General features: G+C 53.8%; 1 protein-coding gene across 4 annotated transcripts in view; it reads left to right on the top strand.

Moving 5' to 3' along the window:
• The first annotated feature begins 262 nt into the window (after window positions 1-262).
• Window positions 263-23448, top strand: part of ETS1 (ETS proto-oncogene 1, transcription factor) — a 72170-nt gene continuing 48984 nt past the window's right edge. Inside the window, exons 1-4 of one of the 4 annotated variants that reach the window (XM_068994665.1) lie at window positions 263-384; window positions 1678-1763; window positions 2008-2090; window positions 4605-4749. In XM_068994665.1, coding sequence (XP_068850766.1) covers window positions 1724-1763; window positions 2008-2090; window positions 4605-4749 — 268 coding nt within the window. In that variant the 5' untranslated portion in view covers window positions 263-384; window positions 1678-1723. Of the gene's footprint in view, window positions 385-542; window positions 804-1677; window positions 1764-2007; window positions 2091-4604; window positions 4750-23448 lie in introns of those variants that run through there. The other 3 variants (XM_068994666.1, XM_068994664.1, XM_068994667.1) reach the window with 3 other exon arrangements.

The raw sequence follows: 23448 nt of genomic DNA, 5'->3' as shown, positions 1-23448 counted from the left end.
GGTCTCCTGGAAGGTGTCCCTGCCGCGTGGACCAGGATGAGCTTTAAGGTCCCTTCGAACCCAAACGTTCTGGGACCGCTCAGGTTGCAGCGATGGGCTCCACACACCGTCCTCCTCTCGCCCAGCTGCAGCTGCCCCAGCTGCAGGGAGATTTAAGCCAAGGCGTTTTAACGCCTCGTTAGGGCGGGCTGGCAGGGCGTGCACAGATGCTGAGATTAGTTAAGGCTTCTGAGCCGCACTAACTCTGCTCGGTGTGGTTTTGGGTACAGCACAGACAGAAACAGGCTCGTTGTTCTTCCACCGCGCAGGAGTAGTTTTCAGTCTTGTGAATTAAAAAAGAGAAGTTTGAAAAAAAAAAAAAATCCTGCTGGTGTTAGAGGCAGAGTAAGTAATAACCAGCAGGAAATGATGATGATAATTTAATACCGTGCACATGCAGGTGGTTTGTGTTGGGCCATTACTCACAGGGCGCGGGGGAGATGCTCTGGGGGTCCCTGTTTGCCGAGGTGCTGAGTGAGGCACAGCCAGAGCAGCTCTGCCCTTCCCTGGGGGTGGAGAACTGCAGCGAGCTCCAACAGCAGCAAAGCTCCGGGGAAGGAGCAGAGGAAAGGCTGGGAGAGGGTCCCAGGGCCTCCAGGAGATGGTCAAGGGTCCAGCGTAGAAGTGGAGGCTGGAGGTGACGTGGTTGTGCTGAGAAGAGCTGAGCACAAAACGGGGGGAGCAGCTGAGGGAGCTGGAGGGGGGCACAGCCTGGAGAAAGGAGGCTCAGGGAGACCTTCTGGCTCTGCACCATTCCCTGACAGGTGGGGGCAGCCGGGGGGAGTTCAGCCTGTTCTCCCAGGGAACAAGTGATAGGAGTAAAGGAAACAGCCTCAGGTTGCACCAGGGGAGGTTTAGGTTGGATATCAAGAAAATTTCTTCACTCAAGCACTGGCACAGCTGCCCAGGGCATGGTGCAGTCACCTTCTCTGGAAGTGTTCCAAAAATGCATCAAGTGGCACTTGGGATAGGGAGGGCCTGGCAGCTCCAGGTTAAGGGCTGGACCTGAAGGTTCTGGGATTTTGTTGTAAGAGAACTCAGACCGGTGTTTGCTCCTGCAGCACTCACAGCCCAGGGCTCTGCAGGAATCCAGAGGTGCTGCCGAGGAGCCGGAGCTGTCCTCAGGGAGGTTAAAGCAGCTCCTCTGCATCACCAGGCTGGGAACAGCCATTCCCCTGGCTCCACGCCCCATCCTGCCCAGCCCAGGCTATTCCCCTTCCCTCTTTCCTCCCAGCACCTTGGAGTCGCATCCCCCAAAGCACAGACAGTGCATTCCCTGCGTTTTCCACGGGCACTGCAAGGAGAGAGGGAAAACATCCACACCTCTGATAACAGAGCCGCGTTGCAGTTCCTCCACCTCAGCCACACAAATGGCTTCGTTGGTGATTAAAAATCCCAGCTAACGAGCAGCTCTGGCAGGAGGACTTGCTCAGGAGAGTAAATCTCGTGTGAGGAATGCCGTGTGGGACTGCAAGGGAGACATTCAGCAAGGGAAGCCTAAGCTCGTGGAAAACAGAGGATGTGTCGTGAAACGGCAAAGTTCTTTGTGCGACAGGCTGGGCCTGACAAAGCTTTCACAGGAAAGGTGTTGATCTCAACAACAAACTGCTTTTTTTTTTTTTTTTCCTCTCTCAAAAGAAAAAAATTGGCAACGATTTCCCACCGATTCTCCAGCAAAGGAAATATGATCTCATCTTCCCTCAGAGCAGCTCCCTCACTTGCAGGTGATAACTCATTCCCCATTGTCAGGCCCTCCCTCGGTTACACTCCTGCATCTGGGTGCTGCATTGTTGATACAACCCCTCTAATCACAATATTTCCTATTAATCCGGGTATTTTTCCTCTTAACTTTTCCAGCCTAAACTCATTAAGGTGCTCCAAGCTTCATACAGCTGTGGGAAGCACAGGCTTAGCTGGGGCTGTCAGTTTTTATGGCATGGAACCTAATGCCCCTCTCCATTCTTGCAGGCACCTTCAAGATGATGAGTTATTACATGGACACAGCCATCGGCAACGCAGCTCCTTATCCTTTGGCTCGGCCTGGGATGATGGTAAGGAACGGACAGGACAAGGGGGAATGGCCTTGCACTGCACGAGGGTGGGCAGGGATTAGATTTTAGTCAGAAATTCTCCCCTGGGAGGGTGGGCAGGCCCTGGCACAGGGTGCCCAGAGCAGCTGTGGCTGCCCCTGGATCCCTGGCAGTGCCCAAGGCCAGGTTGGACATTGGGGCTTGGAGCCACCTGGGATAGTGGGAGGTGTCCCTGCCCATGGCAGGAATGAGACAGTCTCTAAGTGCCCTTCCAATCCAAATCATTCCATGACTCTATAAAAGACAGGAGTTGGGGTTGGTTTCCTACCCCAGCAGTTTTCTCTCAGGTTGCTGCAGTTTCTCCAGCCCTGACCCAGCTCGGTGCCATCTCGTGGGTACCTTTAGGGAGTCCAGAGTCCTGAATTCCAAGTGTTTACCCAGAGCTTCTCTGCCCCTCTGGAGCCTGCAAACCTCCCCTGGAAATGGGATCCTGCATCGGATTTCCTGCGCTTGTGTTGGGAGGATTGTCAGGGGAACCATTGTCCCGGTGCCTGCTCCCCCTGCTGCCCCTCACCTGGGATCAGCACGGAGCAGGGCAGCGTTTGGGAAAGGTTCCCGTGCTTTTCTGGGGTTTTGGGACCACTCCGGTGCTCCCTCTCCCGAGCCAGCTCTGCCCTGTTTGCAGCTGATGGGTGGTTGTGTATAATAAAGGTTGGGGTGTGATTCTGGGACAGGCTGGGCAGGGATTTGAGCCTTTTTTAGGAAAATCAGATCCATATTTAGGGAAATCTGATCCATGTTTAAATAAATCAGACCTATATTTAGAGAAATCAGACCTCCATTTAGAGAAATGATATTTGTAGTTGTTTTTCCAAAGAACTGCTGAGCGTTAGAGGTCAGATAAACCCTGGGCTGACACAGAACATGTGCTAAGAGCCAACATTTTCCCCAAATTGGGAAGAAAAGCCCACCCTGAGCCGTAAAATATTCCCAAGGCAGCTCCACAGCTTTCCTTTGAATGGTTCCGAGCAAGCATTTGGCTTTTAAATATTGATTGGCCATCAAGGAAATCTATTCCCCCGCAGGGAAATGGTAACAATGATAAAAAATTCAAACTTCCTGCATTTATTTATAGGTACGTGCATGGTATTGTCCTCTCCTAGGGAGACAAACACTTAAATGCAGTGTATTTATTATATGCTATATATGTATATATGTCTGTGTACATGGTAAATATATATATTGTGTATAGCTATTATTATTACTTTTATATAATAGATATTATTCTGTAATATAATGTAAATGTATGTAATATATAATGTGTAAATATATATAATGTCTATTATATAATATATAATAGATATAAAATAAGCAGTATATAACATATAATATATATATTATAAAAATAATCAATACAGTGTGCACATATATCTACAGACACAATATATACACAAATATATAAGTATAAAATAAATAGGTGTGTACAAAATAAAATGAAAATTACATCCTGGGATCATTTATTAAAGTTTTTTTTTCCCCAACCTAAACAAATCTATGTTTCTAAGTACCTCTCTGTCTAATAAATATATTTTCTTTAGAAAGTATAAATCTAGCTTAATATACAATAAAAATAAATGTGTAATTTATATTGAGTTATGAGCTAGGATTGCATAGGTGTGGGGGTATAAATGCTTACGTCACACATAATCAGTACATATATAATGTGTTGGGTGTTAACATGTAATAATGCAGTATATTATGTAATGTACAGGTAATAATTATATTATCTAAAAATCGTTTAAACATTATATTATTTATATAAATTATGTTTAAATATTATATAAATATTTATTTAATGAATATAATTAAAATATATTTATGTACCTATTCAATTTATATAATTTATATTAAAAATTGTATTATCTATTCTATGAATTCTACAAATGATACATTGTATTATATAAATTATATATGCATGTGTACATTTCATAGGAGGTGTATATCTCACACACCCCTGGGTGCATACCACATGTATATACATGTCTGTGGACACCACAATAAAACCAATATAAACTTAAATAACCCAAATATAAAGGAAATAATCCCAAATAAAATCCCTATGAATAGGAAGAAGAACATAAATATGACAGCTGGGACCAGGCTCCCCCCTAGTGCCTGGACAGGGCTGGGGTTCTGCACCCCCTGGTGACCCCCCCACATTTTGGGGGGGTTTTGGGACCTCCTGCTGCCAAAAAATGACATTCCCAGCTGGGAGGGGGGGGTGGTGGAACAAACCCCTGCCACGGAGGGTGTCCCCTAACCCCGAAATCCTGCCGAGCCCAGCCCCACTCCGACCTTCACTTTTCTCCTCATATTGGTTTAAAAAAGGCCCTTTTTGGCCCCGTCCCAACACCCCTCAGCCAGACGAGCTGGGATCTGCCAAAGCAGGACTTGCTGCCTGATTTTGGGGGAAGCCCCACTGCCCCCTGCACATTTCGGGGTCCTGCCCCCCTGACCATTCCCTTCTCCTTCCAGAAACAAGGAGTCCCTGGGCCCTGCGAGGATCCCTGGGTGACGTGCGGCTTCCAGGCCTCCTGCTGCCAGCCCAGGCCGTGCTGCCCGCTGTGGGATGAACCCGCCACGCAGGAGGTGCCCACGGGGCTGGAGCACTACGGCACAGGTAGGACACGGGGGTGGCACGGGTGGGACACGGGGGTGGCACCTTCCCCGAGCTGGGGGGCTCAGAGCAGCCTCAGCTGGGAAAACAAGCCTGAATCCCCACCAGGCTCTGTTTGTTGTGCGTCCCCCTGGTCTCCTTCCAGATTTGCTTCCTGTCCCAGTCCTGCTCTCATTTATTGGGGATTTTGTCCTTAGTGCCTCCCTCAGGCACAGCACCACCAGGCTCGATGGTGTCAAGGGTCTCCCTTTGTGAAGATTGGCCCAGAAAGCAGAAAAAACCCTTAAATATATTTTTGTATCTATTGTCGTCCTATTGAAGTGATGCTGAAGGGTGGGAGCTTCCTTCTTCCCTGCCGTGGTGTGGGAGATCTCCTCTCCCCTTCCAGCTGTGCATTTTGCTGGTTTTTGGAATTTTGAAGTCCTGGGTGCACCTCCCTTGTATTTAGGGGCAGCAGCCCTGCCTGCTGCTCCCTGGGGTGTCAGGAGGATCCCATGGGTGGGGTGGACCTGCCAAGCTGTTGGTGGCATCCTCTGCATTTCTCCTGGCATTTGCAGGACTGATGTCCTGGCTTCTGGTGAGTGGCTTTGGAAAGTGGCATCCACGGAGGCTTGCAAGGAAATAGGGATGCCCAAATTTCCTTTCTGCTCTGGTGGAAATTTTGGGTCTCTTGTAACTCAGTGACTTGCACTGGCACAGGGTGCCCAGAGCAGCTGTGGCTGCCCCAGCCCTGGAAGAGTCCAAGGTTGGGACACTTGGAGCAACCTGGGGCAGTGGGAGGTGTCCCTGCCCTTGGCAGGGGGTGGCACTGGATGGGCTTTAAGGTCTCTTCCAACCCAGTTCTGGGATTTTATGGTTCTTTGGGAGGGTGCTGGTCGCCAGAGCCAGAGGTGAGAGGCCACGCTGGGCCATCAGCTAAAGCAGTCCCCAGCCTGGCCTAGGGAATGTGTTCCCAGCCTGGCCCAGGGAATGTGATCCCAGCCTGGCCTAGGGAATGTGTTCCCAGCCTGGCCTAGGGAATGTGTTCCCAGCCTGGCCTAGCTGATGTCTCCTCCCACACATCTCTAGTTTGGAAGTTGTTACAAAAGCACCGCTGTCTGGTTCTTGCCCCACGTGTGTTTCAACACATGAATTTTCATGCTGAGCTTGCACTTTGGGCCGTTTCTTGTGGTGTGGAAGGTGGGGTGGAACGAGATGAGCTTTAAGGTCCCATCCGAGGTCCCAGACCATCCTGGGATTCCAGGACTCTTGGAGGAGCAGATGGTCTCTGGCCTGGGGTGGGTGAGGAGGGAGCAGCCCAGGGCTCAGGTACCCCCAGCACAGCCTGGCCACAGAACCAAGAGAAAGAGCTCAGGTTGCACAAAGGTGACCTTTGCCAAGGGCCAAGATGAAGTTTATGTTTCACTTCAGTCCCACATAAGCCTGTCCTGAAGGGCTCAAACCCCGTGCCAGCTTTCCCGTGGCATGTGCTGCTCTCCTGGGACCAGTTCCTGCTCGTTCGTGGTGCTCGTTGGCCCCTGGGGAGGGAAAGCTCTGGTGCTCAGAGCTTTCTGCAGCTGAAGAGTTCAGCAGAACCAGCCACTGCTGCGGTCAGATGTACAGTCTGAGATCTCTCCTTGGCAAAGGTTCAGGCATTTGAGTTTTTTCCTTTCTCCTTTGGTGAGCACTTGAGTGTGAGCAGGAGATGGACACACAGAGCTGTGCCTGTGGCCGGAGCAAAGCCCCTCTGCTATTCCCAGGCGTCCTTATTCCAGCTATTTGCTCAACTCCTGTGGGTGACCTCTCTCAGCATGATGTCAGCTCTGCTCTGATGAAATCTGCCCTGGCAGCGTTTGGATTTGCTCAAACATTTTGCAAGTCTGTGCCTGGAAAGTTGTTTTAGTTTTTTTTTCCCCCAACCCTCTCCCGTTTTCTGTGGAAGTGCTCTCTCCAGGGACCAACATATCTGCAGCCCAGCTCTTCCTCACCCCACACTGGCTCTGTGAGCTTGCTTGTTACAGAGGCTGGAGCCTGCCTCCAACCTCAGTGAAGCCAGGGAAAGAAATCCAAGCTGTTGCTGTCTTCCACAGGTTTTGATCCAGCTTTTAGTGACTTGGGATGAGCAGGACAGGCCCCTGGTTCTCTTGCAATACCTAAGAATTACTTTTCAGTTCTTCCTGTTGCCATGCAAGGTGCTCTTTCTCTGATTTGTTTTTTAGTGTTGCTGGTTCTTCAGTCTAGAGCAGTTTCTAATTTTAAACGAGAGGAAACTCTTATTTGTATATGGGGCCAGGAACAGCCTTTCATTTCTCCTTTGTGTCTCGGCTGCACATGAAAACCATTTGTCATCTATTCTTCTGCTGCACCAGAGGCTATTTTGGTTTTCATGGTCTTGATGTTGGTGAAAGAAACAAGTCAACAAGGAAAATGCAAGTGTGAATATATCCTCCTGCAATAGAAACCCACAACATTTCGAAGAGTTTGAGGGCTGCTTGCGTTTAGGGAAGATGCTTTGCCTTTGAAGTTTGGGCAAGTTTATTTACACTGTGCTTGAAGCTGATAAGATTATTCTGTGATATGGATAAAGGAAAGCCTGATGTGGATTTAGCTCATAGATAAAGCAAGAAGGGGTGGAGTTTTTCTGGCTTTAAAAAGCCGACATTTGAAAGCGGGCTGGAGTCAGTTTCATTTGTTAGCTCGTGCCACAATGTGTGGTGCACATGTTGGGGATGTCACTGCCCAGGGATCACCACAGCGAGGGGAAGGCCCAGCCCAGAGGTGGCAGAACAAAGCCACCCAGAGGGGAGTTGCCAGCTGCTCAGGGACAGGAGCTCTGCTCCCTGCACAGGTGGCATCAGGACTGTAAGGGCACCATGGCTGCTCCATCTCCACCCACCTGCAGGTGCCCTGTGCCTGCCCAAAGCGTTGCTGAAAGGATGCTGAAAGCCACACTTGGCACCGTATGGTGAATCCATAAAGAAATAGGATCCTAATATTCCTCTGTGGGGGTATTTTTTGGATGATGCCACAGTAGGTGTAAAACTGGAGTGGAAGGAAAAATTTGACATTGGAATTATCAAATTGTTGTGGGGCTCTGAGCAACCTGACCGAGGGGGTGGCATCCTGCCCGCGGTGCAGGGGTTGGAATGAGATGATCCTTGAGGTCCCTTCCTGCCCAAACCACTCTGGGATTCTGTGATTCCATTCCAGTTCCAGCATGGACACACTGCTGGCTGTGCTGCCTTTAGGAGCCAAGGCCACTTGAACAGCCCCTTCCACTCAGAGCGGGTTTGTTTTCCTTACTGATAGGGGAGATAAAACTGTTGTTAATGGCAAGCGAGGGATGGAACGACTCCGACTGCAGCGGGAGAAGTTTCTACAACTGTTGTGCTGAATTAGCATCCTTGGACCGAAGGTATTCCCGGCCTTTTGGATACTTTTGGAGCATTTGGGGGAGTGCTCCTGCCTTCACTGAGAAGTGAATCACAGAATCCCCAAATGGGTTGGGTTGGAAGGAGCCTTAAGGATCATCTCATTCCAACCCCGTGCCACAGGCAGGGACATATTCCACCAGAGCAGGTTGCTTTAAGCCTGGCCTTGAACAGTTCCAGGGATCTTCTGGAGAGCAAAAAGCAGAACTGGTGCTTCATGGGCATCAAGTCCCTGCAGCTTGAGCTGCCCTGGTGTTGTGCTGGTTTGGGCAGGAGAGCCAAGCAAGCCCTCGCAGCTGGAGAAACACCTGGGTGTGCTCTGACCCCACACAAAGCAGGGCTGGATGCTCCCTGTGCCCCCACCCTGCTGACCCTGTGATCCTCCTTCCAGCCCGGCTCCCAGCCCAGGGTCTCACGCCCGCCTCCGTGGCAAACCCTCCCAGCTTTTCCCCACGTGTCCCCCTCCTTTGCCTGCTCTTCTCCCGGTGGAGAACCCCGCAGGAAAGGGCTTTCTGTGAGCGCTTTCTGGGCCGTCTTCCAGGCCCACGCTCAGAGGAAGGGCGCTTGGAGAGGAGGAGGAGAAGGGGGGAAGGTAAAGCTGACCAGGCTCAGCCCGATGGCTTCTCCAGCTGCAGAGCATTTTCCGAGCGCAGCTTTTTCTTTTTTTTTTTTTTTTAAATCTGCTATTTTTTTTCATGTCCTTTTATCCTATTTTTAACTGTGGCCTCCTTCCTTTTCTCAGCCTCCTCCAACACTTCCCCCTCCCCTGTGCTGCGCTGCCTCCCCCGCACGCTCTCGCGGAGATGAATGGGCGCCTTCTCACAGGGCACGCACAGCTGCTGCTCCCGCCTGCAGGACAGCCAGGCTCATCCCTGGGCCAGCCAGGCTCATCCCTGGAGCAGCCAGGCTCATCCCTGGGCCAGCCAGGCTCATCCCTGGAGCAGCCAGGCTCATCCCTGGAACAGCCAGGCTCATCCCTGGAGCAGCCAGGCTCATCCCTGGGCCAGCCGGGCTCATCCCTGGAGCAGCCGGGCTCATCCCTGGAGCAGCCAGGCTCATCCCTGGAGTAGCCAGGCTCATCCCTGGAGCAGCCAGGCTCATCCCTGGAGCAGCCAGGCTCTTCCCTGGAGCAGCCAGGCTCATCCCTGGAGCAGCCAGGCTCTTCCCTGGGCCAGCCACGCTCATCCCTGGGCCAGCCAGGCTCTTCCCTGGGCCAGCCAGGCTCATCCCTGATCAAGCCAGGTTCATCCCTGATCCAGCCAGGCTCATCCCTGGGCCAGCCAGGCTCTTCCCTGGGCCAGCCAGGCTCATCCCTGGAGCAGCCAGGCTCATCCCTGGAGCAGCCAGGCTCATCCCTGGGCCAGCCAGGCTCTTCCCTGGAGCAGCCAGGCTCATCCCTGGAGCAGCCAGGCTCATCCCTGGGCCAGCCAGGCTCTTCCCTGGGCCAGCCAGGCTCTTCCCTGGAGCAGCCAGGCTCACCCCTGATCCAACCAGGCTCATCCCTGGGCCAGCCACGCTCATCCCTGGGCCAGCCAGGCTCATCCCTGGAACAGCCAGGCTCTTCCCTGGGCCAGCCAGGCTCTTTCCTGGAGCAGCCAGGCTCATCCCTGGAGCAGCCAGGCTCATCCCTGGAGCAGCCAGGCTCATCCCTGGGCCAGCCAGGCTCATCCCTGGAGCAGCCAGGCTCTTCCCTGGAGCAGCCAGGCTCTCCTCACCCTCTTTAACAAACCAGGAGCAGCCAAGGGAGGATGTGGAGGAAGGTGAAGGGAAGCAGGACGGGGGAAGATCGGGGTGAGCCCCCACGGGGAGGGATGCCCTGGATGGGGATTCATTCCACGGCTCAGACAAAGCCCTGCACAAAAGCCTGCCCCTTCCCAACCTGCTGCAGCATTCCCTGACCCCCAGCTCTCCCTGGCTTGGGGGCTGAGTGAGGCTTCTGGGCTCTGTTGTCACCCTCTGGCCGCTGAGGTGACACAGCTTCTCTGAGTCTGGAGCTGTTTCGGTTCTGGCTGGAATGGGGGTTTCTTTCTTTCACTTTTCCTCTGTGGACCTTCAGGGGTTCCATTGGCTCCAGGTGAAGGCCAGTTGCAGCTGCTGTGCTGGGACACTCCGGGCTGCTGAAGGACACAGATCATTTTCTCTTTTAAGTGCACTTTCCAGTCTGTTGGTGGAGAGAAGAGATCCCTCTGTGCCTTGGGAATGAATTGCAGGGCTGTGGGATGCTGGGGGTGTGTCCAAATCTCCTGGGAAGGATGAGCAGTCCCTGCTTCGGGAGCTGGAGTGCTGGTTCCTGTGGATCCTGTTGTTTCCCAGCTGACGAAAACACACACAGGAGGTCCCGTGGCACTCAGTGAGGCTGGGACCTGCTGCAACTCAGCACTTGGACAGGATTTTTTGCACTGAGGCAACAGAATGCCAAAAATCCAGGCTTTCACTTTTCCATTGGTTTCCTGCCTGACTCTGGAAAATTCCCTGTGTCACCTCTCCAAGCCAAAACCCCAGGGAGCTCCCTGTGGCTTGGTCATCAGCAGAGAATGAGCTCAGAGCTCTTTTCCCACTTGAGCTGCAGACTGGAGTCAGCTAGGGATGAGGGATCATGCTCGGAGCAGGGTGCTGGTCCCCGGGATGAGGCTGGGGGAAAGCTGGAACGTTGGTGAGTGGGTTTTGGAAGAAGCCTGGAGACTTGCTGGGATTCTCAGATGTAACAGAGGGATGGGAGCTCAGCAAGAGGCAAAACTCAAGTTCGGGAACTGCAAAAAGGAGCAGTGGCACCGAGAGCTCCCATCTGGGAAAGGGATAACGGGATGTGGAGTCTGGGAGCAAGGGGACTGAGACACAGCCTGTCCAGGGCTTCCCTGATGCCTTGAGGATGCCTGCAGGAGAAGTCTTGTTTTGGGGTGCCCTGGGAGCAGGACTGACCCCTCTGTAGGGATGGAGCGAGCTGTGGGTGTACCTGTTTGGTTTTCCAGAGGAGGAAGCCATCCTGCACCTCCAAACACTTCAGACAGGCCACACAAAGCAGAACTGAAGCGGGTGGGGGGACGGTGTTTGAGCTTTCCCAAGAAAATTCCTCACAACTGTGACCTGTGGGGACACTGGGCAGCAGAGCACCCTCTCCAGAGCAGCACTCAGCACTTAGGGGGGCTTTGCTGGGCTGGAGAGGAGCAGGGAGGGCAGCAGAAGTGAGGAGAGAGATTTGGAAGAGGCTTCACAGGGAAGCAGTGGAATCCCTGTCCCTTGGAGTGTTCAAAAAATGTGTAAATGTGGCTCTGGGGGCCACAGTTCAGTGGTGGGCCTGGCGGTGCTGGGGGAATGGTTGGTCTGGATGATCTTAGAGGGTTCCTTCACCCTTTAGGATGCTCTCATTGTGTTTTCTCCCAGGATGGACAATGGGCTGTGGGGAGCAGGGAATCCGGGACCCTGCAAACAGCCTGATCCTTTTAGCTGCTGGCAGCTTGGAGCACCTCTCTCCCCCTCCAGATGTTCCCTGTGTTTATGGCTGCTGGAGCAAGAGCCTGAACTCTCTCATTAATGCGTTTCTCTCTCTCTCTTCCTCACATCGAAGCCAGAAGTCTCAGCTCCGAGGCTGCAGCTGGGAAGGAGCTGGGGTGAGGGGTGGGAGAGGGGAGGGAGGTGTGCGCCAGCCTCCCGTCCCACTCAGCTCCCCCTCCGCTTCCCTCCCCCCGAATCCTCCCAAAATACACATGCCCCGCAAAAAGAAAAACACTGGCAGATTTTTTATTTCAGAAAGTAAACACTTAGGCCATGGGGGTCTGGAGGTTATGGGAAAAGAGGAAACCATTGGGCTAATCAGGCCAGGACACACTTCCCCTGCTGAAATAAAGCAGAAATCGCTGCCTCGCAGGGCGCCGCCGTGGTTAACCCTGGGGCTGCCAGTGCCATCCATGGAGCGTTTTCCTTCAGTCCCTGGGATTTGGTGCCCCGTGGTTAACCCTGGGGCTGCCAGTGCCATCCATGGAGCGTTTTCCTTCAGTCCCTGGGATTTGGTGCCCCGTGGTTAACCCTGGGGCTGCCAGTGCCATCCATGGAGCGTTTTCCCTCAATCCCCGGGGATTTGGTGCCCGTGGTTAACCCTGGGCCTGCCAGTGCCATGGAGCTCTGGGAGCCTGGACCCTGCCCACTCATTTTCCTTCAATCCCTGGGATTTGGGGGGTCATGGTCAACCCTGGGGCTGCCAGTGCCATCCATGGAGCGTTTTCCCTCAATCCCTGGGATTTGGTGTCTGTGGTTAACCCTGGGGCTGCAGAGCTCTGGGAGCCCAGACCTGCCCCCACATTTTCCCTCAATCCCAGTTTTGTGGCCAGGGTGCGGCACAGGGCAGAAGGGGAGCCAGCGCTCCGCAGCAGTCCTGTGGCCCTTTGGGAATGAGCCTTTGGGAATTTTGAGTAGGAAATGAATTTTTTTCTCTGGTTTATGAGCCATCCTATAGAATTTCATCGTTATTCTTGCCTGAGAACTCTGCCTGCCGGCTGCAAAGCTCTGCAGAGAGGAAATCTCTCTCTGCTTGGATCAGCGGGATTTCAGCAATTTCTGCAGAGCTTTGAAAGGTTTTCAGAAAGCTCCTTTTTCCCATCCTTGCCAGATTTGCATGAGGTGTATGAATGATTAGATTGTGGATTCTTTGCTCGCAAACCCTCCAGGGAGGGATCCTTCCTGCTCTCTTTTACTCCTGTGTCTGTAGAGCACACGGAATATGGGATCTGGCTGGGAGATGGGAGACCCTTGGTGCTCCCACAGGACGAGGAATGGTCAGCCAAGGAGTGAGGGTGACCTTTGTGCCAACTTAAAGAGGTCTCAGTTATCCTTCTCTGAGCCTGGCCTTGGACTTCCCAGCTCCTTTCCCATCCTGAGCTCAGCACTAGGAATGGATGCCACTGCCAGGTCTCACAGCTTTTGCAGCTCTGTCTTTTTGGAAAGGCTGGATCTCTAAGCAGGAATGTTTGTAAGTGAATAGCAGAGCCTGGGGGAATGGTTCCACCAGACCTTGTCCCAGGGACTGCTGACTCCCTTTGCCTCCTGCCAGGCTGGGATTGTCAGAGAACCCGAAGAGATTTTGCACCCAGGAACCCCAAATCTTATCCCGATGCCTACACTGCCCCAGTCCCCGATGGAATTCCCTGAGCTGTCCCACAAGCCTGGAATCGCTGAGCAAGACCCAAAAGCCAAAGCCAGCACGGAACAATCTCGAGCCAAGGGAAAGTGACCTTTCCATCAGAGCCGGGGAAGGTTTTCCCTCAGCCCTGGGGGTGGTGAAAGGTGCCGTCACCGGTTCCTTGAGCCATCAGCCCCGCTCTTGCGACATTCCCACCAGGAGGCAAATCCCAGATAGCCTCGACAGGGGAGCTGCAGACCTGCCCGGTCCCACCCTGCTATCTCAAGAATGCATTTGAACAGGAGCTGTTTCTGCAGCCTCTGGAGGTCGGGGCTTCAGATGGAAATCAAGCTCCAGAGACAGTCCCACGGGGCAAATTTCAGGAGTTTTGGAGTTGGTGTTCAGCTCAGATAAGCCCTTGAGAGCACAGATACTTTATCTGAGCCTTATCTGAGCTATTTGCATCACTTCAGCTTGAGAAACTGCTGTCAGACGTTTGGGGAGGGGGGGGGGGTCAATTAGGATGGTCTGTCTGTTCCTTTAATCGTTATTTCCAACACAGAGACAATTCCAGGAGGATGGGACTGTCCTGTGCCCCAGCACAGCTGCGGGAGTTCATCCAGGCTGGAGAGGGGAAGAGCAGGAGGAGGTGCCAGGCTTAAAGGACAGCATTAGAATGGACATTCCTTGAAAGCCCTGGAAGGGATTGCATCTCTCTGCTCTCCTAAAGTGGGATAGAAATCAGCCCCTGCTGTTAATTGGGAATGGGAATGATTCCTCCTTTTCTGAGCAGAGCCAGGGCTGAGCTTTCCAAAGGAGCTCTCTGCACCTCATTTACCAGAACCTGCCTTGTGCCACTTTCTCACCTTGCCTGGAGCTCCTGGGGGGAATACGGGGTCCCTGATCTCTTGCTGCTCTCCCAGATCCCTCTTCACCCCAGCTTTGCAGCAATCAGCTGTGGGACTGCAGGGACCCTGCAGTGCAACCTCCTCTTCCCAGGGTGTGAGGGGTTCATCCACCCGAGCTCCCAGTCCTGGTGACTCTTCCCAGCACCCATGGTCATGGGGTCAGGGAAGCCCAGAATGGTTTGGGCTGGGGGACCTCAAAGCTCATCTTGTCCCCTGGTCAGGGACACCTTCCACTGGGCCAGGCTGCTCCAAGCCCTGTCCAGCCTGGACCTGAGGCTTTTTATGGGAGAAGGGCTCCCAGGGATAAGATCTGGGAGACCAGGCTGAGTCTTACCGCTGGGGTTTGGCTCCGTCACTCACCAGAAAGTCTTTAGGCATCCAAACCCCACTGCCTTCCACTGGAGTGAGATCCCTAAATCCCTGCAGCCGCTCCCGTGAGCCCCTGCACAGCTGTTTCTCACGTTGGAGATGCAGATGATTAATTCAGTGCACATTTTATGGCCGTGCTTAATTCAGCAAGGTCAGGAGAGTGGCTGGGGTCCCTGGAGAGCGGGGCTGTGCGAGTGCTTCAGATTACACACAGAAAGAGATGTCTGAAGTGATCCTTGGCTGCCAGCATGGCCGGCCCTGGAGCTGCCTCCAGCCTCCCCAGCACGTGCTGGACTTTCCTGGCCCTCCGGATGGACCTTCCCCTGTGGGCTTTGGGATCAATAGGCTTTGGAAAAGCTGCCCTGGGTCAGCTGTTGGCTGCTTGACCAGAGCTGGGACGTGGCTCCTCTCTGTGCAGCTGGTCCTGGGGAGGGACAGGCAGGGACAACGAGGTCCTGCGTGTGTTGGGATGACAGTTTCCCTGTGGGACAGTCATGGGACACTCTCTCCCTGTCTCCAAGTGGCTTCAGCGAGGTGTGGGGACAGCTTGGGATGGAGGGTGACATTTGCACACGGGCTCATTTTCAGCTTTAGGCTCACCAAAGGAGCTTCTCCATGCTCTAGGAGCTGCTTTGGAGACCTCTGATCCCCTCTTAGAGCCAGGGCTTCTCTTGATGTTTTTCCTTCCCCTGTGATGCTTCAAGGGCAGGTTGGGATGCAAAGCTGGGATCTCCACAAATCCCAGGCAGGAGCATGGAGCCCAGTGGGGGTTGGTCTTTTCTCATGGCTAAGGAGGGACTGGGCATGAGAAAACAGCCTCAAGCTGTGCCAGGGTTGGGTATTTAAGAGAAATGAAGAAAAGAAACTGCTCCACTGAAGGGTGATTTGATTTCTAAGGAGATCCAGCCCAAACTCCTTCTCCTTAACTCAGCAGCAGTTCTTTTTCAGGAGTCAGGAATGCCTTTGTCCCTGATCTGTGTGATTCACTCTCCACATCTGAGGTTCAGGCAGGACCAGGGGGCTCTTGCTTTGGTCAAACTGATGTCGGCACTGAGGTAGAAAAGGACAAAAGGAAGAGATGCCCCAAGGGAGCCTGTTCATGGAAAAATTCTAATTTGGTCAGTTCCAGGCATTTTGCAGAAGAGTCAGTGCTTGGGACATTTCAGCCCAGTTTTCCAGGCTCCAAAGACAGGACTAATTGTGGAAAGCAGTGATGGAAATAAAGCTGGCATCTCCTCCTGCCCTGGACCAGCTCCTCCCCACGAGCAACCTTGGGGTATCTGAGACATCTGCAGAGGTGTCCAGACCTCTGCTTTGCATGCAGCCCCTGCCTGACCCCAGGAGAGCAGAGGCCTCCTGTGTCCGGCAGCTCTGGCAGTGTTTCCATCCAGGCAAACAGCCACGCCGTGGAAGTGGGAGCACTTTTCCTTGCTCGGCACTAATCAGACTGACAGGATAACGAGGCAGCCCAGTAGCTTTGCTTCACTTTCCCCTTGTGCCGAGTCCCAGGCTGGGTGTCAGCTCAGTCCCCATATCATGAGGAAAAACCTCTCTTTTTTTCCACTTTTCTCCTTGTTGCTGCCAAAAGTGACAGATCGTTGGGCGGCAATCATCAATATTTTGTCAAAACCAAATCCAAATATTTCCAGCCAAACCTCAGCGTTTTCTGGTGCTGATGCAAAAACAAATCTCCGTGGGAAATGCCAGCATGGAAAGCAGATGGAGCAGCGGGCTGGGGCGTTCTGCTGTCCTGGCTCTCTGGCTGGGATGTGCGGCCGAGGGGCTGCGAGGCGCGGGGTGGTTGAACCCGAGAGCTAAATTTGGGCTGTTCTGTGTTTATTCAGTGTAAACAGCCGTGCTCTGCTGACCTGCACGAGCGGCCCAGCCTGGGCAGCTCATCCCACAGAGTCTGGAGCGCAGCAAGCACCGAAATTCCCTCCCTGCTTTCCAGGAGCAGGACGTGCTCCCTCACCCCAGCCACACTCTGAGCTCAGGGAATGATTTTAGGGGCTTCTCCCAGCTGCTCCTGCCTGGCTGTGGTCACCCTGCCCTTCTCTCCCCACATTTTCCCCTGCCCTTAGCAGAGCCATACTTCCACAACCATCCCTCTTGCCAAATCCCTGCCCAGGGGCCTCACAGCTCCAGCGGCACCGGATCATGGTGGGAGGACTTTCCCCTCCACACCCACCTGAAATCAGGGGTTTTGGGGCTCTCCCACGCCCGCCAAGAGCACCTTGCCCTGGCTGGCTGTCGCTGCCGCTCCTCACTTCATTAGCACCGGGGATGTTTATAAATGGCAGGATAATATTTTTCATTTCCAGTTTGGGTTTCCAGGGCAGCCACTTTCTGAAGCACTTAGGAAGTTTAGAGAAGACGAGGTTATATAAACGGTTTTCCCCCCCTGGGCCCTTATTAATCAAGTGGCTGTGGAGCCATTCCCAGAGCTTTGGGATCGAGGGCACTGGCTGGGTAAGGGGAGGCAGCTTTTTCTTGGCTCTTGTCCTTTATTTGGGAGTTTGGGATGGATGGACTCTCAGACCTGGCTGTGGGGTTTGAGGACTGAGGAGGCTGCTCCTGGGTTGTGTCAAGCTGGGTTTGGGGCTGGGTTCTTGTGCAGCCCTTCTGGGCCTGTGTGATCTGTGGCACATCTTTAAAGGATGTTTTTCCTGGCCCTGTGGATGCATCCCTGTAAAATTTGGTTATTTGGTGTAAAACCTTTGCATTTCCTGAGTGTGGAGTAAGTCTGATTTCAACAGTGACGTGCATTGAGTTGATCCCTGTGCTTTTCCAATGAAGCCCCATGGGTGTGCACATGCACTGATTCATAATTCCCCGATGCATTCCTAAAGCTCCCCAGCTTTTTCCCACCCAAGCTCCACCAGCAGCTGCTCCCCAGGGTGGGTTTGGAAAATAGGAGCCAGCTTTGGTCCCGATTAGAACCAAACCAAGCTCTGCCTCCTCCTCTGTGTCCTTCCTCCTGCTGCCTCCCCGCACAAGGGATGAGGAATGGGGGGTTGCTGTTTTCCTTGGGTGGATGGAGCTGTGCAGCAGCAGTGGGTCCACAGGAAATCAGCTCATTAATCTGCTGCCCCACCTTCCCAGTCCTCCAGCCAGGCTCCCTCAGTGTGAAAACGATGATTGCAATAGCCAGGGGTGGGAAATGATGATTTAAAGGGGGTATTTGCAACTGTTGCTGACTGGGGCCTTGACAGAAAGGAACTGAATTTCTTCCGGGTCTTGGGAGCCTGTGGGGAAAGGTGTCCAACATCTGGAGTGATTCAGGGGTTCTGGGCTGTTGTGCTGGAGCTCAGCCCAAGGAACTGGGCTGGGATGGGGAGAAAATCCTCCTGAGGCTTTGGGGTCGAGCTGGTGCGGGTTGGGTGTTCAGAAGGTGCACGTCCACCTCCCACAGGGATGGATGAGGGGCTGTGGTGGCCCCATCCACCCTGAAACATGACATCCCAGGACATTTCAGGGGTGTTTGATTCATCATCTGAGTGGATTTTCTTCCCTTCCCAGAACTCCTTTTCAGATTGGAAGGAAACCCCAAGCCCCAGAGGTTGTTTTGTTTCATCTCACAGAGCACAAATCAGCCTTCCCAGCCTCCCTTTTGCCTCATCCTCCTCAAAGAGGTGAACTAACTGGGTGAAAAGAGCTTGTTAACAAATTACTTTTAATAGGCCTTTTTTTTTTTTTTTTTCCATTTTGCAATTCCTTCCCATATTAAAAGTGCAAAAATAGAAAGTTTTAGCTCTGGTTGAATGACACAACATTTTCCTTGTTTATTTTCTTTTCACTGCTTTAACCCAACGAGAAGTGTGGGAAAAATAAAAAAAAAAACCCTGACAAGAAACTGGTCTGTATCAGCCAGGAACGTACTTGGAAAAAATATTTGCAACTGATTTTTTCAAAGCATGAAAACTAATAAATAAATCATCTGTTTTCATGACTTTTTCTGCAGGCAGTTGGGAGGTTGGGATAGGGAAGCAGAGTGTGCTGAGCCCTCTTCGATCTCAGGATCTTTGCTCAACAGCTTCCTGAAGATGGGATGAGGAGGAATGGCTTCGGAGTGGAAGAGGGTGGGTTTAATGGGATACTGGGAAGGAATTAATCCCTGTGAGGGTGGGGAGGCCCTGGCACAGAGCGGCTGTGGCTGCCCCATCCTTGGAAGTGTCCAAAGCCAGGTTGGACAGGGCTTGGAGCAGTGGGACAGTGGAATGTGTCCCTGCCACGGCAGGCGCGGCACTGGATGAGTTTTAAGGTGCCTTAACCCCCCTGAAATCACCCGTGGCTGTCGCGGGGTGACCGTGTCCCCTCTGGAGCCGCAATTCCCTGCCCAGCAGCTGTTCCCATTCACACCCGCAAGGATTTAGGACCTTGGGCGAGCTAATCAGGAGCCGCTCCCGGGGAGAGAGGCGTGTTATTTAATTAGCCGCACAATGGGCTGGCTGGGAGGCACGTGGTGGCTCTGATGGCAGCGGATAGATGTCCTTTTAGCCGGGCTAATTGTTGGGAAATAGCGGGGGCTTTGTTCAGCCCCAGCGTGGGCTCTGTGATCTCGCAGAGCCCGGGGGCTGCCCCGCTTATAATTTTAGACAGATCCATTCAAGCCTGGCCTGCAGCGCGGGGCCGAACAAGCCGGGCATTGTTGCCGAGCCAGGGGCGGCGGCCAAGAAAACCACCCCGAAAAACCCAAACACGTGTAGGGAGGAATATTTCCCTGGCGTTTGTTCGCTGCCAGGCCAGGTTGCCAAGCGCGGACAGTTGCGGGAGAGGAGGTTTTTCCTCTTTGAGCCGCATTTGCAGGCGGATCCCTCATCCCAGGAGTGATGCTGGGGGTGTCTCTGCTGGCAGAGACTCTCTGGGCAGGGCAGTTCCAGGGCTGTGGGTCTCATCCTGGAATTCCCGTGCTCTGGGATAATCGTGCCCATCCCGGAATTTTCTCTCCAGACTGGCTGTGTGCACCTGTCACCTCACGGCCGTGGCAGGGCAGTGGTTTGGGATGGAGGGACCTTGGCTGTTGGGTCTTGGTTGGTTGTGCCTCTCAGGGTCCTGTGCAACCAGGGATGGAAATCCCAGTTCTCTTTCCTGAGCTTTCCCCTCAAATCTCTCTCTGGAGAGACCCCATCACGGTCCCCCACCCCTGAGCTTTTCCTTTGGCAATGCTGAACTCCCAGCTCCTTGGGAAGGGAGAAAGCACCACCAAAAAAAGGGATGGAGGCACAAAGGTGGAAATGCCGACTAGGAATTAAACTTCCATCACTTGAACCCCTCTGTCCTGGCCCCGGCGTTAACCCTGGGGGTCACTGCAGTCCTGGGGTTTATTTTCCCGGGCTGGTCACTTCCAGCTGGCTGCGAGCATGGGATTCTCCCGGTGGCTGCCACTTCTCAGGCTGTGGATTCTCTACCAGAGCTTGGAGCCAGACTGACCTTCCTTGGGAGGTGCTTGCGTGGCTCTTGGACCTTGCTGAAGTGAAATGTGGCTGTCCCTCGGTGCTTGGTGAAGCACTGGGTGCTCTTTGGCTGGTGGTGGGTTTTGGAAAGATGGGAAGGGCAGAGAAGCGTCAGTGATCAGAGCCTGGCTGTCAGGAGACCGTTTATGAGCAGTGGTCCCTTTGCCTCTCCTGCATAAACCCTCCGTGCGTCCCAGGGAAGGGAATCTCAAGGGCTGCCAGGGATCAGTTCAGTAAGAAGAGACTGGTGAATGCCGAGAGTGCAGCCACGAGCTGTGCTGCTTAAACCTGAGCTGGCTGCTGTTTGTGCTCTGAAGGAGGGAGATCTGAGGCCAGAGAGATCCGGGCAAAGGTCCCGGAGGTGAGATTCGATGTGTATCAGCTGCACATGCCCGGTGTAATTGTGAGTTTCGGGAGTTCAACAGCAAAACCCCTCAGGGTGTGTTTACCAAGAGCTTGGTGCTGTGACTTGAGGGGAGAGGGAAAATGTCCGGAGAGCAAAGAGCGCTGCAGAGCAGCTTACGAGGGTTTTCCATCCAGCAGGGACACGAGTGAGTGACCGCCCGCCCGCCAACGAGATTCCCGTCAGGGTGGCATTGCTGGAGCCCAGAGCAGCTCCTCAGGTGCGGGATCAGCACCTCTGGGAGGCACTTGGAGATGCTCGGGCAGCTCGTGAGGCTTGCTCGGGTGCCCCGGCGTGTGACGGGGCTGTGGCTCTGCGTGCCGAGCCTTGACCCCCACTGGCCACAAAGCGGCTTTTGTGAGCCCTCCCCGCCGGGACTTAATGAGAGCAGGAGCCGCGGAGGCTCGGAGCCCGGGGACAGGCGGTCACAGGAGGGCATTGTGGCAGCGATGGCCCGGGGCTGGGCCGGCCCAGGGCTGGAGATCCCAGCGGGAACACTGCCCTGGCTGGGGGACTCTCCGTGCCTCCAGCCCCGCAGCGAGGGCACCCCAGAGGCCACATCTGGGGCACGGTCAGCACCTCCGGGACCCCGGCGCTGGGTCTGGGAGCGGCCCGGCTCCCACAGCCCGCCCGGGGGCACACGCAGGATGTGCCACTAACGAGCTCTGCTGCCCTGCCCGAGCCAAAAGCGGGAGGCTGGGTCAGCAGGGCTAGTCCAGCCTCCTCTTACCAAAATACTCCAATACTTCCCAGCTATTACGGCGCTTGAAAGAATTTCTCGTATCATTTTAAATTCCAGGAAGGGTATCTCCCAGGGGAACGGCCGTGGCAGCTGCCTGCTCTTTCCTCTCATTGCACAGGGCCACCTCCACGCCCAGGGCCACCTCCCTGCTCTTTCCTTTCTTGGAGTGGTGGCCGCTGCTCCTTTCAACAATGTCCCCGTTACGATAAATCCTTTCATGTCTCCCTTTCTCCCTGGAATTGCAGGACAGTTTTTTGCTTTTTTGTTCTTTTTTTTTCCTCTCCCCTTTGCTCCTGATTTTTGTCCCATGCCCTCTGGATATTGTTTACTTGACAAAACATCAAACCCAATCCCTGACCGCTCGCGGTCATTAAAAATCCCATGGCAGTTTTGGGGAAGGCTCCAATTTGGCTAATTACGTTCTGCCATAAATATCCCCCTGCAGTTTTAATTGGATATGGTGTTCTTCATTTCCTGGCCATTACAGCTGGGTGGATGCTCCACGTTATTCCATGGCCGTTGTATTTCACACCATGTTTTGGTAGCAGCAGTGCTCGGAAAAGCTCCTTCTCCAGACCAGAAGTCACACCTAATTCCTGCTGGGATGAGAATGGGGAAATGTGATGGAAAGGAGAAGCTGTCCCAGCTCCATGGCATCTGAAGGAGAGTCAGCAGCTGCCCTGGGCTGGGACAGGAGTGAATTTGGCCTTGGGGAAGTGAAAGAGCCACCCCAGCCAGGAGAGAGGTCATGGAAGGCTCGGCAATCACGGCAAAGTCTCCGCTCTCCTAATACCTTTCCTCAGTGCTAAATGAATAATAATTATTATTGTTCTGTTAACCCAAGGTTCGTCAGCGGCCGCGGGAACAATGGGGCATTACTGCCCGTCCTTTCTTTGTTCGCAGCGATGCAAACAGCGGGGCGCGCTGTGGCGGGAGGGCAGATGGTTATCGCCCATCTCTGGGCTGCAGGGCCGCTCTCCAGCCCCGCATCCGCCCTCCCCGGACAGAGCCTGAGTGGATATTAACGCTCAGTAACGACCCAGTGGAAAACGAGGGTGAGACTTGGATGGGGAAGAGGAAAGATTTCTCTAAAGCCTGCGAGCAGCAAATAGGAACCAGTTGCTGGGGCGAAGTCATGTTTGGCAGGTCTTGGACTCAGAACGGTCACATCCCAGCTGAAGAAACTAATCAATGGATTCCTTCCATGCCTTCTGCGAACACTGAGCCATTGAGCGGCTCAGCTGGAGCTCAGAGCCAGGGCTTTCATGTTGCAGCTCTGAAGTGAACACAAATTAAGGCGGCTGCTGGGATGGAGTTCGAAGGAGAGATTCAGCTGCCCTGGGAGGAAACCTCCGTCCGCAGCCACTCCGTTGTTTTCCTCCCCTTTGGGGATTTTTGCCCTGGTGCTACTTTTGGAAGCATTTCCAGTTTCCCTGCGTGTAGGGGTTGCCATGCATTGCACCAGCAAAATGGAACACAAGTTTGGGAAGGCGCAAGGGGATGAGGCAAAGCTCAGAGCTCCTCTGCAGCCATCCTGCCCCAAGCTGAGCTCGGTGTCATCGGCTGTGTGGGATCAGGGCTCAGCCGGGATGCCAACAGCGTGTGGATCTCTCCTAATAAGAACCACACAAGCTGTGAGAAAGGTCTTTATTAGCAGCTTTGTCGTGGTCCAGAAGAGAAGGATCTCCAGCACAGGTGCCCTGGAGTTCAGCCAGTCCTCGAGACTGTAACACTGCAGGAGAGGCTGAGCCAAAAGCATCGGCCCAGGGGAGCGAGGCTAAAGCAGAGACACCTCAGGGCCTCCTCTGTTGCTGCGTCTCAATCCCTGCAGCTCCATCCTCTGCCCAGGAGAGCCTTGTGCCGTGTGCCACCAACAGCCTGTCCCAGTTTGTGTCTGGGCGAGTCCCGGTGACCTCGCCGCGCCTCCTCCTCCCCTGTTTCGGTCCGGGGGTTGTGGTTTGCTGCAGCCGCGCTCCGAGCGGGGCGAACGAGCCGCCCGGGGGGGTCATTTCCATACGGTTGGGACCGCAGGTGCTTTCTGCTGGCTCCGGCAGGCAGCTGCACAAACCGGCACCCCCGGCCAGCTCCCTCCTCTCCCTGCCGCGGGATCCCAGCCCGGCCGAGTGCGGGAAGGGAAGGACTGGGGGGCTCTGATAACTGCATCGGGTTTCTCTTCCCAAGCCTGCTCTGGAGGGATCAGAGATCAGGCAGCTGTTTCTCCTGAATCCTCTTTTGATTTTCAGCTAGAAACGGTCTGCTAAATCTCCTCTCTGTAGTTTCTTCCTTCAATTGTTGCTGTAGGGG

The sequence above is a fragment of the Aphelocoma coerulescens genome, chromosome 24 (genome assembly GCF_041296385.1).
Source record: "Aphelocoma coerulescens isolate FSJ_1873_10779 chromosome 24, UR_Acoe_1.0, whole genome shotgun sequence".
NCBI lineage: Eukaryota > Metazoa > Chordata > Aves > Passeriformes > Corvidae > Aphelocoma > Aphelocoma coerulescens.
The sequence above is the reverse complement of the archived record's forward strand: the minus strand, read 5'-3'. Positions and strand labels throughout refer to the sequence as shown.